The sequence below is a fragment of the Glycine soja genome, chromosome 14 (assembly GCF_004193775.1).
Source record: "Glycine soja cultivar W05 chromosome 14, ASM419377v2, whole genome shotgun sequence".
Taxonomy (NCBI): domain Eukaryota; kingdom Viridiplantae; phylum Streptophyta; class Magnoliopsida; order Fabales; family Fabaceae; genus Glycine; species Glycine soja.
The window spans coordinates 5029447-5043279 of NC_041015.1; the positions used below are offsets into that span (position 1 = coordinate 5029447).

General features: G+C 28.6%; 1 protein-coding gene across 1 annotated transcript; it reads left to right on the forward strand.

Annotated features, from left to right (window-relative positions):
* The first annotated feature begins 10046 nt into the window (after positions 1–10046).
* Positions 10047–13778, forward strand: LOC114383063 (probable signal peptidase complex subunit 2). Its single transcript, XM_028342654.1, has 5 exons — positions 10047–10302; positions 10444–10595; positions 11138–11219; positions 13148–13290; positions 13448–13778. The coding sequence occupies exons 1-5, from the start codon at positions 10222–10224 to the stop codon at positions 13542–13544; spliced, it is 555 nt and encodes a 184-aa protein (XP_028198455.1). The 5' UTR covers positions 10047–10221; the 3' UTR covers positions 13545–13778.
* Positions 13779–13833: the final 55 nt, after the last annotated feature.

A 13833-nucleotide genomic window follows, 5' to 3' on the forward strand; every position in this document is an offset into this window, starting at 1 on the left:
TTTGAGATTATTTTTATTGTGATTTTTTTACAGGAAAAAATGTTAATAACAACTAGGAAAACATTTTTAAAATTTTAAAATTATCTCTTAATATTTTTTTAAACTATAAAATGAATAAAAGTATTAATAAAATCGAAGAATAATTTAATTAAATATAATTATATTTTCTTGAATTTAAAATATTTATTAATTATTTGAGTTTAATTTACATACATTATCAAAATAAAACTTTATTGTATAAATATTCAAGAGAAATTCATCTTATTGGTCCCATCATATCTTGAATAGCAAGATGTGAGAGTGGAGTGAATTTATATATATATATATATATATATATATATATATATATATATATATATATATATATATATATATATATATATATATATATAATATTTTAGCATATGATGGAATATTATAAAGTAACGTGTATGAGTAGGGATTCTGTTACATTATTGTTCACCCCAAATTATTTTTCTCTCATGTATTGGTATTTGTCCTCTTGATTCTCTGTCGTGTATGAGTGTCTAAATTCCCACTTTTCTTTATTCATGAATAATTTGGTCAAAAGCACTGAACAAAGATATATATGCTATTGAGGGCTCCCGAGTGCAATGTACTGAAAATATCTGTGGGTTGTTAATTCATTAGAACAGTCGATTATATAGCTGATAAGCCAACTTTATATTATGTGTCCCTAGGTATTTACATTTGGTCTGCTTCGTCCACTTGGCACTGAACAAAACAACCAATGGTATAGTCAAAGCAGAACAACGATAGCATGTCTATTATATTTAGTGTTTGGACAAATAATAATGCCTTGTGAGTGGCCAACCCAAAACATTATTCAGACCGGAATTGGTAACCCAATACAGAGAGAATTTGGAAAATATACGCTTTTTTTGGAACGCAGGTTTTTCCCATTTTAAGTAGGTACATTGTAATCAATCAAATTTAGTCTTATGAATAAAGCTGCGCTAGGAAAGGATATGGACGTGTGGTCCTTGTGGGAGTGGAATATAAACATAAAGACCAAAGGGACGTCGAAAACAAATAAAAAGGGTCTCTGAACGACTGAATGATATGATCCAATAGGCTGCGATACTTTTGAAGTGCATTGATCATGTGTTATAGATATAGTTGTGTTTTATTTGAGGAGAAAATGATCATCAAGGGTGACGTTGGGGCTTCGAGATATTTAATTATTTATCAAAGTGCCTTAATTTATACCCTTAGGCTTTATTTGGTTGCGAAACAAAAAGTGAAAGAAAAAAAGAGAAAAATGGAAAAGTGAGATAATTTTTAGATTGTTTAGTGAGAGACAAAATAAAAGAAAAGAGGATAATTTTTTTCATTTATTCTATTTATTTGTATATGGATAGAAGAAAAAGAAAACAAAGTGTAAAACAACATAGATATCCTAAATTGAAAAAAAAATGAAAATTAATATGCATAAAAGTAGTTTTGTAATTGTACAGAAGATGAGTTTCTTTAGCTCTTTTCCATCCAGATTGAAAAGAAAGAGTATGCATTATAGGACTCACGTTTTATCTTTTCTTCCCTTCTCTATTTTGTTTTTGGGCCTGCTTCTAACCATTGAAGAAGTAAAGACAGTGATAGATGTTTTCTTTCTGTTGAATTCATTCCTTCAACTTTGTTTGGTTCCAAACATGCGCTTAAGGATATTTTTATATCAACAACTTACTTTTCAATTTTTAGAATTCTTAAATGAGTTTTACTATTATCACTCATGCTTATTTTTTTATTTATAATTTAAGTCATCCATATCTCTAATATATCTACTTTTTTATATAATTTTTTCAGGGACATATAGACTCAATAACTCTGTAGCTCATGGGTTGATGGGGATGTCGAAACATGTTGGTTCGAAAACTTGGTTGAGGAATGCTCCAAACCAAACTCAACCTCTTATCTGTATGGATGCTTTGATTAGTAGTTAATCAATTAATTTAAGGCTGTCCTCTAAAAAAAAAGTTTACATTCTATCGTAAGAAAAGATAAAATAAAATTGATGAATCCTATAAATATAATGATGAATTGTATTAAAATTACTTTGTATAATCTTTTTTCTTATGACTTAGTATTGCCAAGTTATAATTATTAATATGAGAAGTATATGTTATATTTACAATAATGATTAATTATTTTTTAAATCTCTAAGTTGAAAAGAGACATAAGAAAAATAAATAAAATAATAAATGTAAAAGGTGATATGATAAAATAATATACTAAATACATATAAAATAGAGGTAAAAAAGTTGTAGTTGAACAAATTAATATATAATATAAAACAAAATCTACAAGATGTGAGACAAATAACCAATAGTTTAGGCTCTTTAAGCATATGATTTAATTTATGACCATACAAATAGAGCATAACACATGTGAGGAGAGCAATTGCTCCATAAATTATTGTATTCTAATTCCTCTTCTCGAAAAATTAGTCTCAAAGCTTTCGGTTATACAAATATTATATTTTTAGAAGAAAAAAAACAATAAAAGTATGTTTATTATAAATTATAATAGATTAACTACGTTTTTAATTGTTAATTTTTTTAAAATTTTCACTTCAATAAATATTAATGTCATTTCAACACATAATAATGATGATTTTAAATTACACAGAAAAAAAAAAAGCAAACACGAATAAACATTAGGGACAAAGATTGCTGAATTTTTTATTCATGACTAAAAATAAAAAGTTGAAAAAATTTAGTAACTAAAAATATAGTTAATCGATTATAATAAGTGTTTATATAATATTCAGCTTGGTAGCTGTAGGAAAAACTAAATTATAATTTTAAATTATTTATATAATAAAGAAAAGGTTTTCTTCAAATAATAATAATAATAATAATAATAATAAGTCATATCAGCGAATTTGTTTTATTATTATATAAATACCTACGATAAAACGACAAAATGATGTATCCAGACACAAACTCAGAAATAATTGAGATCATGGAGATCCAATATAGACGTCAATTACATCAATCCATTTGGAGAAATTCGCACGTTGATAACATCAAACAGGAAGTTCTTGGAGATATAGTTGAGAGTAGCTTTAGAGTTTTTATGAAATATGGCATAAAACTAAAATCTCGAGTATTTAACAAGATAAATATTGTAACTAGCTACAATTAATCTAACATACACATACTTTTCAAATAAAGATAGTATAACCAATATAACTGGAATTATTTTACATTACCAAATATGTAACAGTATCTGTTAATTAAAAAAGCTAGTTTTCACCCTAAAAATAAAAAGTATGCATTCATATAAGCTTATATATATAAATTAAAATTATTGTCGGATCTATACGATCGAGTTTGACTCATTTGAAGACATGTTGGACTCGTGGAAAGAGTTAAACTGCTAGCAGGCAATGCAGAGAGAGTACTGATTGTGGACTTGCTGGCAAAACTGTATGGCTAGCTACAGCATCTTGTCTTACCAGAGGCCTTTGCATGTCTGCTTGGATTTAGATCCAACTGTACTAGATAAATTTTCTTGTTTTTAGTGTGTGCTAAGATTATGTTGGATTATCCAAAATTATGTTGACTTGAGATTTTAGGGAAATATATCTATGTTTAGTTTTAAACTGATTCTTAATCCATAATTGATTTCAAATTAATACAATTTTAAAACAGTTTTTGTATTAGATTAAAAAAATATATACCAAATTTTACTGTTAATTTACTTTTACAATAAAAACATCCGAATACAAATTATATTAATTACTTCAAAATTATTTTTTACCAAAATTGTTTTCATTCAAAATCAGTTTTGGTAGTGCTCACCAGACACACTAATTCCAGGATTATCCTTGCCCTCTCAATCTGAGCTGAATTTTCCTTCCCGATACATAGCAAATTTTGGTAATAAATTATACAAACTTTCTTAAAACATTATGATTGTAACGCTCTCTATTTTAATATACATATTTTTATAATAAAATATATAAAAATATGAAATTACATAAATGATTTTATTTAATAAACATAAAGGAATTCAAGTGGATAAAAGATTCACATTCATATTAATCGTCAAATTAAAAACTTATCAATTAAAGATATGAAAATATTTCTGGCTCAAAACAATATCGTCAAAAACTCCAGAAAATGAACTAAAGACTCGGCATGTGAAACAAAAATAATAAAAATTATATGTCCAGAATTTCGTGCAAGTAATAGAGAAACTCATACTCCAATGTCACATCCTATGAGAATATTGTGTCACAATATCCTCTATGAGATTTTTTAAAGCCATCTACTTAATCATTTGTTCTCACGAATACAAAGTTTAAGATCATTACAGGATCCAAACACAAACAACACACATAAAATGAGTTATCACATTTCTAAACAGGTAGAGATAAACGAAATCATATATATATATATATATATATATATATATATATATAATATAAGTATAACAAACTCAACTTAACACAATTCGCATCATTCTACCACTCATTGTGTAACATCACTTGTCCCAAGAATTTAATCACAAAATCTCATTTCACACATTTATATTAATCACGTGTTCAGAACAACACATCTCAAGTACAACACAACATCACACACTCACAATTCATTATCCACCATCGCGTAACAAGTCACAATGATCATTACACAATGTTATGCAATAAACACATTAAGACTCAATTTTATATGCAATATGGTACCATGTTAGTGAAAAACCTTGTTGGGTGCCTAGGAGTACATATGACAAGATAGAGCACACACTGGTAAATCAGATCACTTTCACTAGGTAAAATTATAAGGAGACCAGTCAGGGTCATGTTGTTTTGCAAGAGTGCTCCAACCATGTGAGATCGGCACATGCTTAAAGGAGCACTCAAACAGGTTGTATTTACCACCAAGGCCTAGACTCCGAAGAGTCCGTCAGGGTTTTTTCCTCCTGATTCAGGTCCAACCCAAAAAATATTTTAAAACGCAAACTGTATCTATGAACTATACAAAACACATGACTCCTCAATTGTTCTCAAAATAATTTTAACTGGTCACGCCTCAAAGTGATTAAACTCTTCGGGTTTCCACAATGGATTCCATCACAATATTCGTTGTGCATTAACTTGTCGCCCTTAAAAGTTTTTAATGTCATGTGATTGTACGGTTCATAAATCACAACTTAATGCGAACAATATCTCAACACACATGTATTTTAAAATTCAACACATATTCAATTTATCACATACACTCAATCAGAGTCACAATATTATAATCCCAAAACAATATTATATCACACCTCATGAATCATATACACATCACATAGTATTAATATATACATGACACAAACACAAACTTTACCTATGAGTTATACAATACACATAACTACTCAATTGTTTTCAAAATCACTTTAACTCGTCGCTTCTCAAAGTGATTCAACTTATCGAGTTCCATATATATATATATATATATATATATATATATATATATATATAAATTCAAACTATATTATTTTAATTAAAAAAAGTTTATTTTAATATAATATTACAACGCCTTTTTCAATATACTACAATATGCAAAACAAAAATAGAGAGATTTTTTCTTTTAACCATTTATTCTTTATCACAGTGTGCTAGATTCAAATATAAACTCATAACGCAAATTAACTAGTAAATACATCATAATAATCATTCAATTTCATCAATTCATGCTAATTAGAAAGAAAGAAAAACATAATTTTTAGGATTCACACTCAACACAAGAACATTTCAATTTCACAATTATAATTGTAGAGATAGAATCAAATTACAGAAACACCCCAAAATCCATCTCAATTGATCCTCTAATAATTCCTACACATGTTCTCACTACCTCTTAACTGTGAATAACTTATCCCTTACCTCTAATTGGGTTCATGTGTGTAGTCCGACAACGATAACAGTGTTTCTAGTGGTTCCGTAAGATTCCTCAAGTTTTTCCTTTGGTTGTTCTTCTAAGGTCATCAAGCGTTAGAGAGAATGAGAATGAATTGAAGCCTCAATTTCACTGTCTCCGAGCGAGGAACATTTCTCTCTCTATAAACATTATTTTACAATTTTCAACCGTGGAAATGTGTGAAAATGAGTTCCAAAGGTGGTGTCTAAATTTCAAGATGAGCCAACGATTAATGAGTTTGGGATCATAGTTTCATTGAGATAAGTTTGGATGTGTGAGAGAGAGAGTATTTTGGGAAAGGAAGAAGCGAGAACGAATTTGAAAGAAAGAAAGAATCAATTGTAAAACTGACACAATATTTATCTATTTATAGTTAGGATTATCAGTCTACTATTTATTCTATTTTTTTATTTTATTATTTCATAAATAGAGAACTTTATTTTACTCCTTATTAAATAAATAAATAAAACATCCTTTTATTTTCTTAAAACACATATTTATTTTTTAAAAAATTTAATGTCATTATTTTAATTAATAAAATTATTTTTCCTTATTTATTTAATTATAAAAATCTTATTATTTTCTAAAATTCTATTTATTTTTAAATAAAATCCTTTTTAATTTATTTAAAAAAATAAGATGTTACAATCAGACTAATACATTTGGAAGGTTTAATTCCACTGATCAAACAATATACAGGGATTAGGATATCCAGCTCTGAAGCAATTTTGAACCGTCAATCTATAAGTTTCTTAACTCAACTTGCTTGAGATAAGGGGAAAGTAAATATTTTCTTCTTATTCTTTTTATAGTTAAAAAGAAGGATAAATATGATGTACTTTTGAAGCAAACAAAACATGAAACGATTATGTGAGTTAAGAGTCATGAGACAGATCAACTTGCTACAAGCCATCACGCGTTTCATATATATTTCTTCTTTTTTTACTTCAATTTTTCATAAGTGCAATGTAACAATAATACATTCAGATTATGAACGTTACGTTAAAAAGTATATATTGCTATTTATTCCCAACTGATATACTTTTAATATGACTCGATCATATATACATAAATAAATTAAGCAACAATTGAACGTAGAAGAATATGGTGCACCTGCAGGCTACAACTAATAATTAAACTACAAAATTCTACAATTCATAACTAAATTGAAGAAAATACTTCGGTATTGCATCGCTGTGTCTATTGATGAAAATGCAGTATAACCTAATCCACTCAAGATCCTTTCATCATATAGACGCAATATGTTTGTGCTTGTAATTTATCAATCATAATAAGGTTTTCAAGATAACTACAGGCACAAGACCCGTTCAATGAATGAAAATAATATATAACAAATGAGAACAGATGAACTTATTCCAAGAGTGCATAACTTTAAAAGAGTTATTTCTTATCCTATTTATTGATTTTTTTAAAATCTAATCGTGAAAATTTTTTACTCATTACAACCGTGAGGATGAAATAAGTTGATTTCTTCTCATAATAGATATGGTGCTTTATATATATATATATATATATATATAAGGGACGAAAATTGGAAAACTCTGAACAGAAGTTGTTGCTGATGCCCTCAGGGTCGAATAAGTATAACAAGGAATGTCCGTAGCTATAGCCATTACTGGTGAAAATTTTGTGCAACAACACTTCTTATATTCTACGAGCCTTGCTTTCTGGTGATGCCAACCATGGGTTTGAACAGGAATATATATAACTTTAAAAAGTTTAATTTTGATATATATTGTTTTATTTTAAGAAATTAACTCTCAACTAATTACAACATTTATAATTTTTAAAATAATTTTTACAACAGTTAATTATCTTTAATTACAGGATAATTCATTATTCGATGAAATTAAAAGTTTGTTTTACAATGTGAATTAATTAACTGGTAATTCATGATTCGCTGCCAATGTACAATTAAAATTTTTTTTATGTGGAAATATTCGGATAAAGTTTTATCTTAAACTTTTCTTATGTTTTATAAATATTTCAAAATTAAATTTTAGTTTTGAAAATATTTTTGTTTGATTTAAATTTTTATTTTTTAAGCGAATAATTTTGATTTGATTTTTATTAATTTTTATTTTAAATTCAGAAAATATTTTTATTTGATTTAAAAATTTTAAATGAATATTTTCTTCAATTTTTGTTAAATATTGAAATGGTTTGTGATAATTTAATGTATTATTATCATATATATTTTAATCAGTCTCGCATGTTACTGAAAAGGTACGTTAAAAAAATTATTAAATTTTATTTTCATTTCATTTAAAATGACAAAATCTCTCAATAAGAACTTATAAACAACCTAATTTAAGTTTCATTCAAAGTTAAATCCCACTATAGAAAGTTACTTCTTCGGATAAATAAAAGTTTGTTCCACTACAAATTGATCCATTTGAAAGCTATGCCCACTAAAGAAAGTTACCGGGCTTTTTTATTCCCACCACCATATTTCTAAGTTCACCTTTAAATTTATCAAAAACACATTTTTGAACAAAATTACTTCTTGACAGAAACGTAGTTTCATTGCACATTTGGACAAAATCTGACAAGATATATGACAAAAATATGCTTTCATTATGTATACCTATAAGATTAAGATTTTCGAGATACAGATCACAAATATATTATTGTTGTTTATCTCGACAATAATTTTTATAAAAAAACAATAAAAATATATTTTTCATTGTGTATTGCAAAGATATATCCCTTCAACAAAACATAAACATATTTTCGTCAAGAGTATCTTTGAGAAAAAGAAATTGCATAAAAAAAAACATAAGGAAAAGGGAGGAGAGAATAGCAAAGCCCAAGTCACTTCTTTCATTTGTAAGGTCCATTAATTAGTCTGCTGGCTATTCTCTGTGCTATTCTCTTGTGAGATTATTTTGGCAAGGTGAGCTTATAGTCTTGATTAATATACTAAATTTTGCATATATATATATATATATATATATATATATATATATATGTGTGTGTGTGAGAGAGAGAGAGAGAGGAAGGATGAAATTACACTAACTTTAATAATTATTACATCATTTTATAACTTTCAATTGAATAATATTTTCTTAAACTCATCTTTAGATTGGAATTTTTTTTCATATAGATCACATATGCTAAATTTTATATTAATTTAAAATCATTTGTTATTTTATTCATATGGATTGAAATTGATGTAATATAAATATTTTAAAATATATTAAAATATGAATCATTTGATTATTTTCTTGTTGTTGTTCAATTTTGACAAAATTTAATACAATCGATATTGATAATATTTAAATATAATTCAACAGTTTAATTAATAAAAATTATATTTTATATCAAGTTACAAAAATAATATTATAATTATCAAAGTTTCACCAGTATAATTTAATCTTTGTATATATATTCCAATGGAAAGATATCATGATTAACATAGTTCAAAAAAATAATTCATATTTACAACATTATCCAATTATTGTATACCATAATTTTAGCTTTTTTTTCTGGGACTTTAGATAAATGTCTTATACTTCGTGTGAATTTAGACTTAACTAACATTGTAAACCTCAAACCTATAAAGTTTTTGTGTGTATTACATCCTCTTACATGTTTGCATATTCAACAAGTTTGTGATGAAGTTGGAGTCCGGGGTTCCTATAAAGGTGTATGGCCAAAATTAATCATGATATGCTGGAAATGAATTTTCTTGTTAAGGAAATTATTAGTGATCAATTGTTAATTCTCTCAGATACGCAACCCTTCCTCAGTTTCAAGCCGATTGTCATTATTAAGGTTATTGTATTTGTATTTGTTGTATTATCTATTTTGTTACTCGCTGGACTGATAAGTTTAAAGAAAAAAAATCCTTAATTATCCTTATATAATATTAAAGATATTAATTTAAAGGTAAATTGCGCTGCTATAATTTTTTATTATATTTTTCTATGATTTTTAGATTAAATAATTTTTCATTTTATTTTCTTAACTAAGTTTGACAGGCATACCCTTGGTTTAATTACTACATGTCCAATACCAATTTCTACAATTTTTATTAACATTGATCCTTAATATTTCTTCTTAAAATTAAAAAAAGAAAAAAATACGGTGCAGCGGGTTGAGAACTTGGGAATGCGCACTACGCACCGCGTGTGACAGTAGCCTAGCCAGTAGCGAAGCGAGTTCTGTTGGTAGCATTGAAAGAGTTGAAACGCCAAGCTTTATTCATTGTTGGGTCAATTGAAGTCTAAAGAAAACATAGAACGAAGAAGAAGAACAGATCAGAAAAATGGCGTCCAAAGTTCCAAAGAAGGCCAATCTCCTGGATCACCACTCCATCAAGCACATCCTTGACGAGTCTGTCTCCGAGGTCCGTAAAACCCTAACTTCCTTTTCGATCTCTCTCTCTTTCACCTTCACCCCCCCCCCCCCCCCCCCCCTTTTTGTATTTTAATTGCGTTTTCGGTTCGCTAATTGGACTTGGACTTGCTCCAATTTTGGGCTCGTGTAGGTCGTAACGAGTCGTGGGTATGTGGAAGACGTGAGATTGAGCAATGCGAGGCTTTTCATTGGGGCAATCATCATCGTCATTGCTTTATTCGCCCAATTCTACAAGAAGAAGTTCCCCGAAAATAGGGATTTTCTCATCGCCTGCATCGCCTTATATCCTGTCCCTACATTTTATTTTATTTATTTGTGTTTGGTTGTTTTAATTTTGGTTTGCATGAAATAATTGGATGTGGAAACATCTAAAATTAAGGTTGTTTGGAAATGGGAATTTCTGGTGTCATGTTTTTGTTTTTTGCCTTTATTTTTCTTTGCTGGTGTTGTCTGATTAGGGTGATGGAAAACAAAACATTTGGGCAAGGTTTTAGCTGTTGCTGTTTCCTCGCAATTCTTGACATTGAAGCAAAATGTGGACAGATGCGGCCACAATTGTGGTCACAGAGAGCCCCAAAACATTAATGTTGCGGCTGAAATCATGGTTTGTGAATTGTTTTTTAAAACCTTGCATCTGGGATCAAGTCCTTTTGAGGAGGGATTAAGTCTTTTTCTTCGGATGCTCGAATTGTTTGATTGGAAGTTATTGAGGTTCCTAGTTAAACGAGTTTGGTGCTTTATGTTGAAAGGGATCTTTGATTGCTGGTGTTTATAACTTTTATTCATTATGCTTCAGCTCTGTTTGTTCCTTAACACTTTCACACGTATGTGATCTTCAATGGGTTGTTGCAGCTGATCATATACACTAAGGAGAAAAATGCCATTCTGTTTACTTATCCTCCTGTTGTAAGTTTCTGTTAACTTGGCTGAGGCTCTTGACTTTAATGCTAGAGTTTTTATTTACGCATGGAGAATAGATCCTGTGTTTCACTTGCATAATTGCATTGTTTTGGATGATTGATAATTGAATTTTTTTCTACCACCCTCCTTGGGTCGGTAAATAACAATATGTCAGTCCTATGGTGTTGGATTTGAAGATTGTTGAATATTGAAACACATATAATCTATATGACTTACTACTCTGTAAAATTGTTTAACATGATATATCAGAATATGTGATGATGTTTTATGACAGGTTGTTTTCAATAAATGAAGGTTATATGGTTGAAACACATATAATCTATATTAACTTGGATATATAGAATCTGTTTTTCATCTTTTAATTGTATATTCAATTTTGAAAAAACAATCTCTAGACGTTCTATGGCTCCTTGTTTTGTGTACTGATTTTTTTTTTTTCATCTAACCATTTTACTCACTTTTTGGTGTAGAGAACATTTTAGACTTATATGATATCTGTTTTGTGTTTGTTTTTTGTGTGTGTGGGAGAGAGAGAAAGATAGAGAAACTGAGAAAGGGAGGAATTTGCTTTTTCATTATTGTTTAAATTGACAATCCTTTTTTTTCTGTCCCGAGAGAGTAATGTCACCGAAATTTTACTCTGGTTAGCATTTTAGAATTGTGCCCTATATGCTCTTCAGATCCATCCAATAACTTGATCATGACTGTTTTAGCTTAATAATCAACATAGAGACTAAGCAGATCTCTGGGGGGCAAAGTTGAGATATCCTTTCTCTGTTTTAGAATGTAAAAAATTCCCTAATTGGATGTATTTTCCCATGCTTCCATTTCTGAACTCTCAACCTTTTTTTCTTTCTCTATTCAACACCACCCTCACTTTTCATTGCTGTTTTCTTGTATTTGAAATGTGAATATGCCTTTTAAATTTTGGTTATTTCCTTGAGTTTTACTTTATTAACTTGTTTGTTTTGCTTAACACTAATGGCTTTTTTTTTTTTTTTTTGCAAATAATGAATTTGTCATTTTAGTATTTTTTGTAATTTTTGAGCATTTATGTGTTTAGTATAAATTATTTAATCTGTATATAAAAATTAGCCATCCCACTATTTGCTATACTGCTATAGCATTTTTGGGTCAGTTGCTATACACCACTATTCTAGATTGATAACTAATACATCAAGTTGATGGATATATGAAATTAATATCAGTTTGGTAAGCAATTAATATTTATTTGATATAGTAGTGTTGTGAAATATTGAAATGATTGCAGTGAATGAACTTTTAACTTGTACTGGTATAGTTATACTCTATTTTCTTTATTCTTTCAGTTATTGAATTTCAATTTAAGTTGCATGAAAGTTGCAACAGAATAATTTTTCACATTCATTGGGTTAAACAAGACTAATTTTTTACATCGAATATGGCAAATCTTTATTTAGGTTGGAAATTTAATCCAGATAGTACCTATATCTTTGTTATTTTAACTTTGATACATTATCATCTGGAATTTGAGTTGACCCAAACATGTTATTTATTCTATAGGGTTCTAGTTGCTTTAGTTTTAAGCTGGATTTTCCTTCCTTTTCACAAATGTTTTAAAGGGGGTCAAGTCATGATATCTGACTAGAAGTTTTACGTGCAGTGATGCAAACTAGTTGCTTGCTTGGTGATTATTATAATATTGTTTTTTCATGAACTAAGGGTGTTGATATTTTTTTATTTTATAATTTTATCTTTGTATTGGCTATAATGGAATGTTATATTTCATTCATCTAAATAAATTTAGGTTTGTCTTTGAACTCAAATCAAAATATCAAATGATGCAATTTTATATTAGCCTTTCTGAGAAGCCGAAGACATATTAAATTATGATTATCATATTCCAACTTAGATTTTTGTCCCCTTGTCTACAGGGATCCTTTACTAGTACCGGTTTGGTGGTTTCCTCCAAATTGCCTAGATTTTCTGACATGTACACACTCACTATAGCCAGCGCAGATCCAAAATCAATTTCTGCAAATGAACCAGTACATTTCACCAAAAGTGTCACTCAGTGGTATCTCTCTCTCTCTCTCTCTCTCTCTCTCTCTTCATCCCTTAACTTATTTATGCCCACACAATGACAATGGGCATATGAATCACTATGCACATTCATCTATTGTAGTGTTTTTTGGAGATCAAAGTGCATCAATCTATTTTTGTTTGGATTGCAGGTTCACTAAGGACGGAATCTTAGTTGAGGGCCTGTTCTGGAAGGATGTTGAAGCTTTGATAGTTCAATATACTAAAGAACCAAAGAAGGGCAAGTAATATGGAGACATGAACTTTGGTTCTGCGGGAAACTTTTTGGATGAGAAAACATATATCTTGATATGGTTTATAATTCTATACTTAGACATTTAAAAATAGAACTGAGGGAATCACGCTTTCACCAGCTTTACAGCACAATTTATTCCCATATTTCATCAGCTTATTTCGTAGAAAAGGCTCGAACCTTTATTTTCATTTCATTTTCTAAAAACTATTAATGGTTCTCGTACACTATTTATTTTTCTGCCTTTTTAGGGGATAGAAATATAACTTTTACTATTAAGGAAGA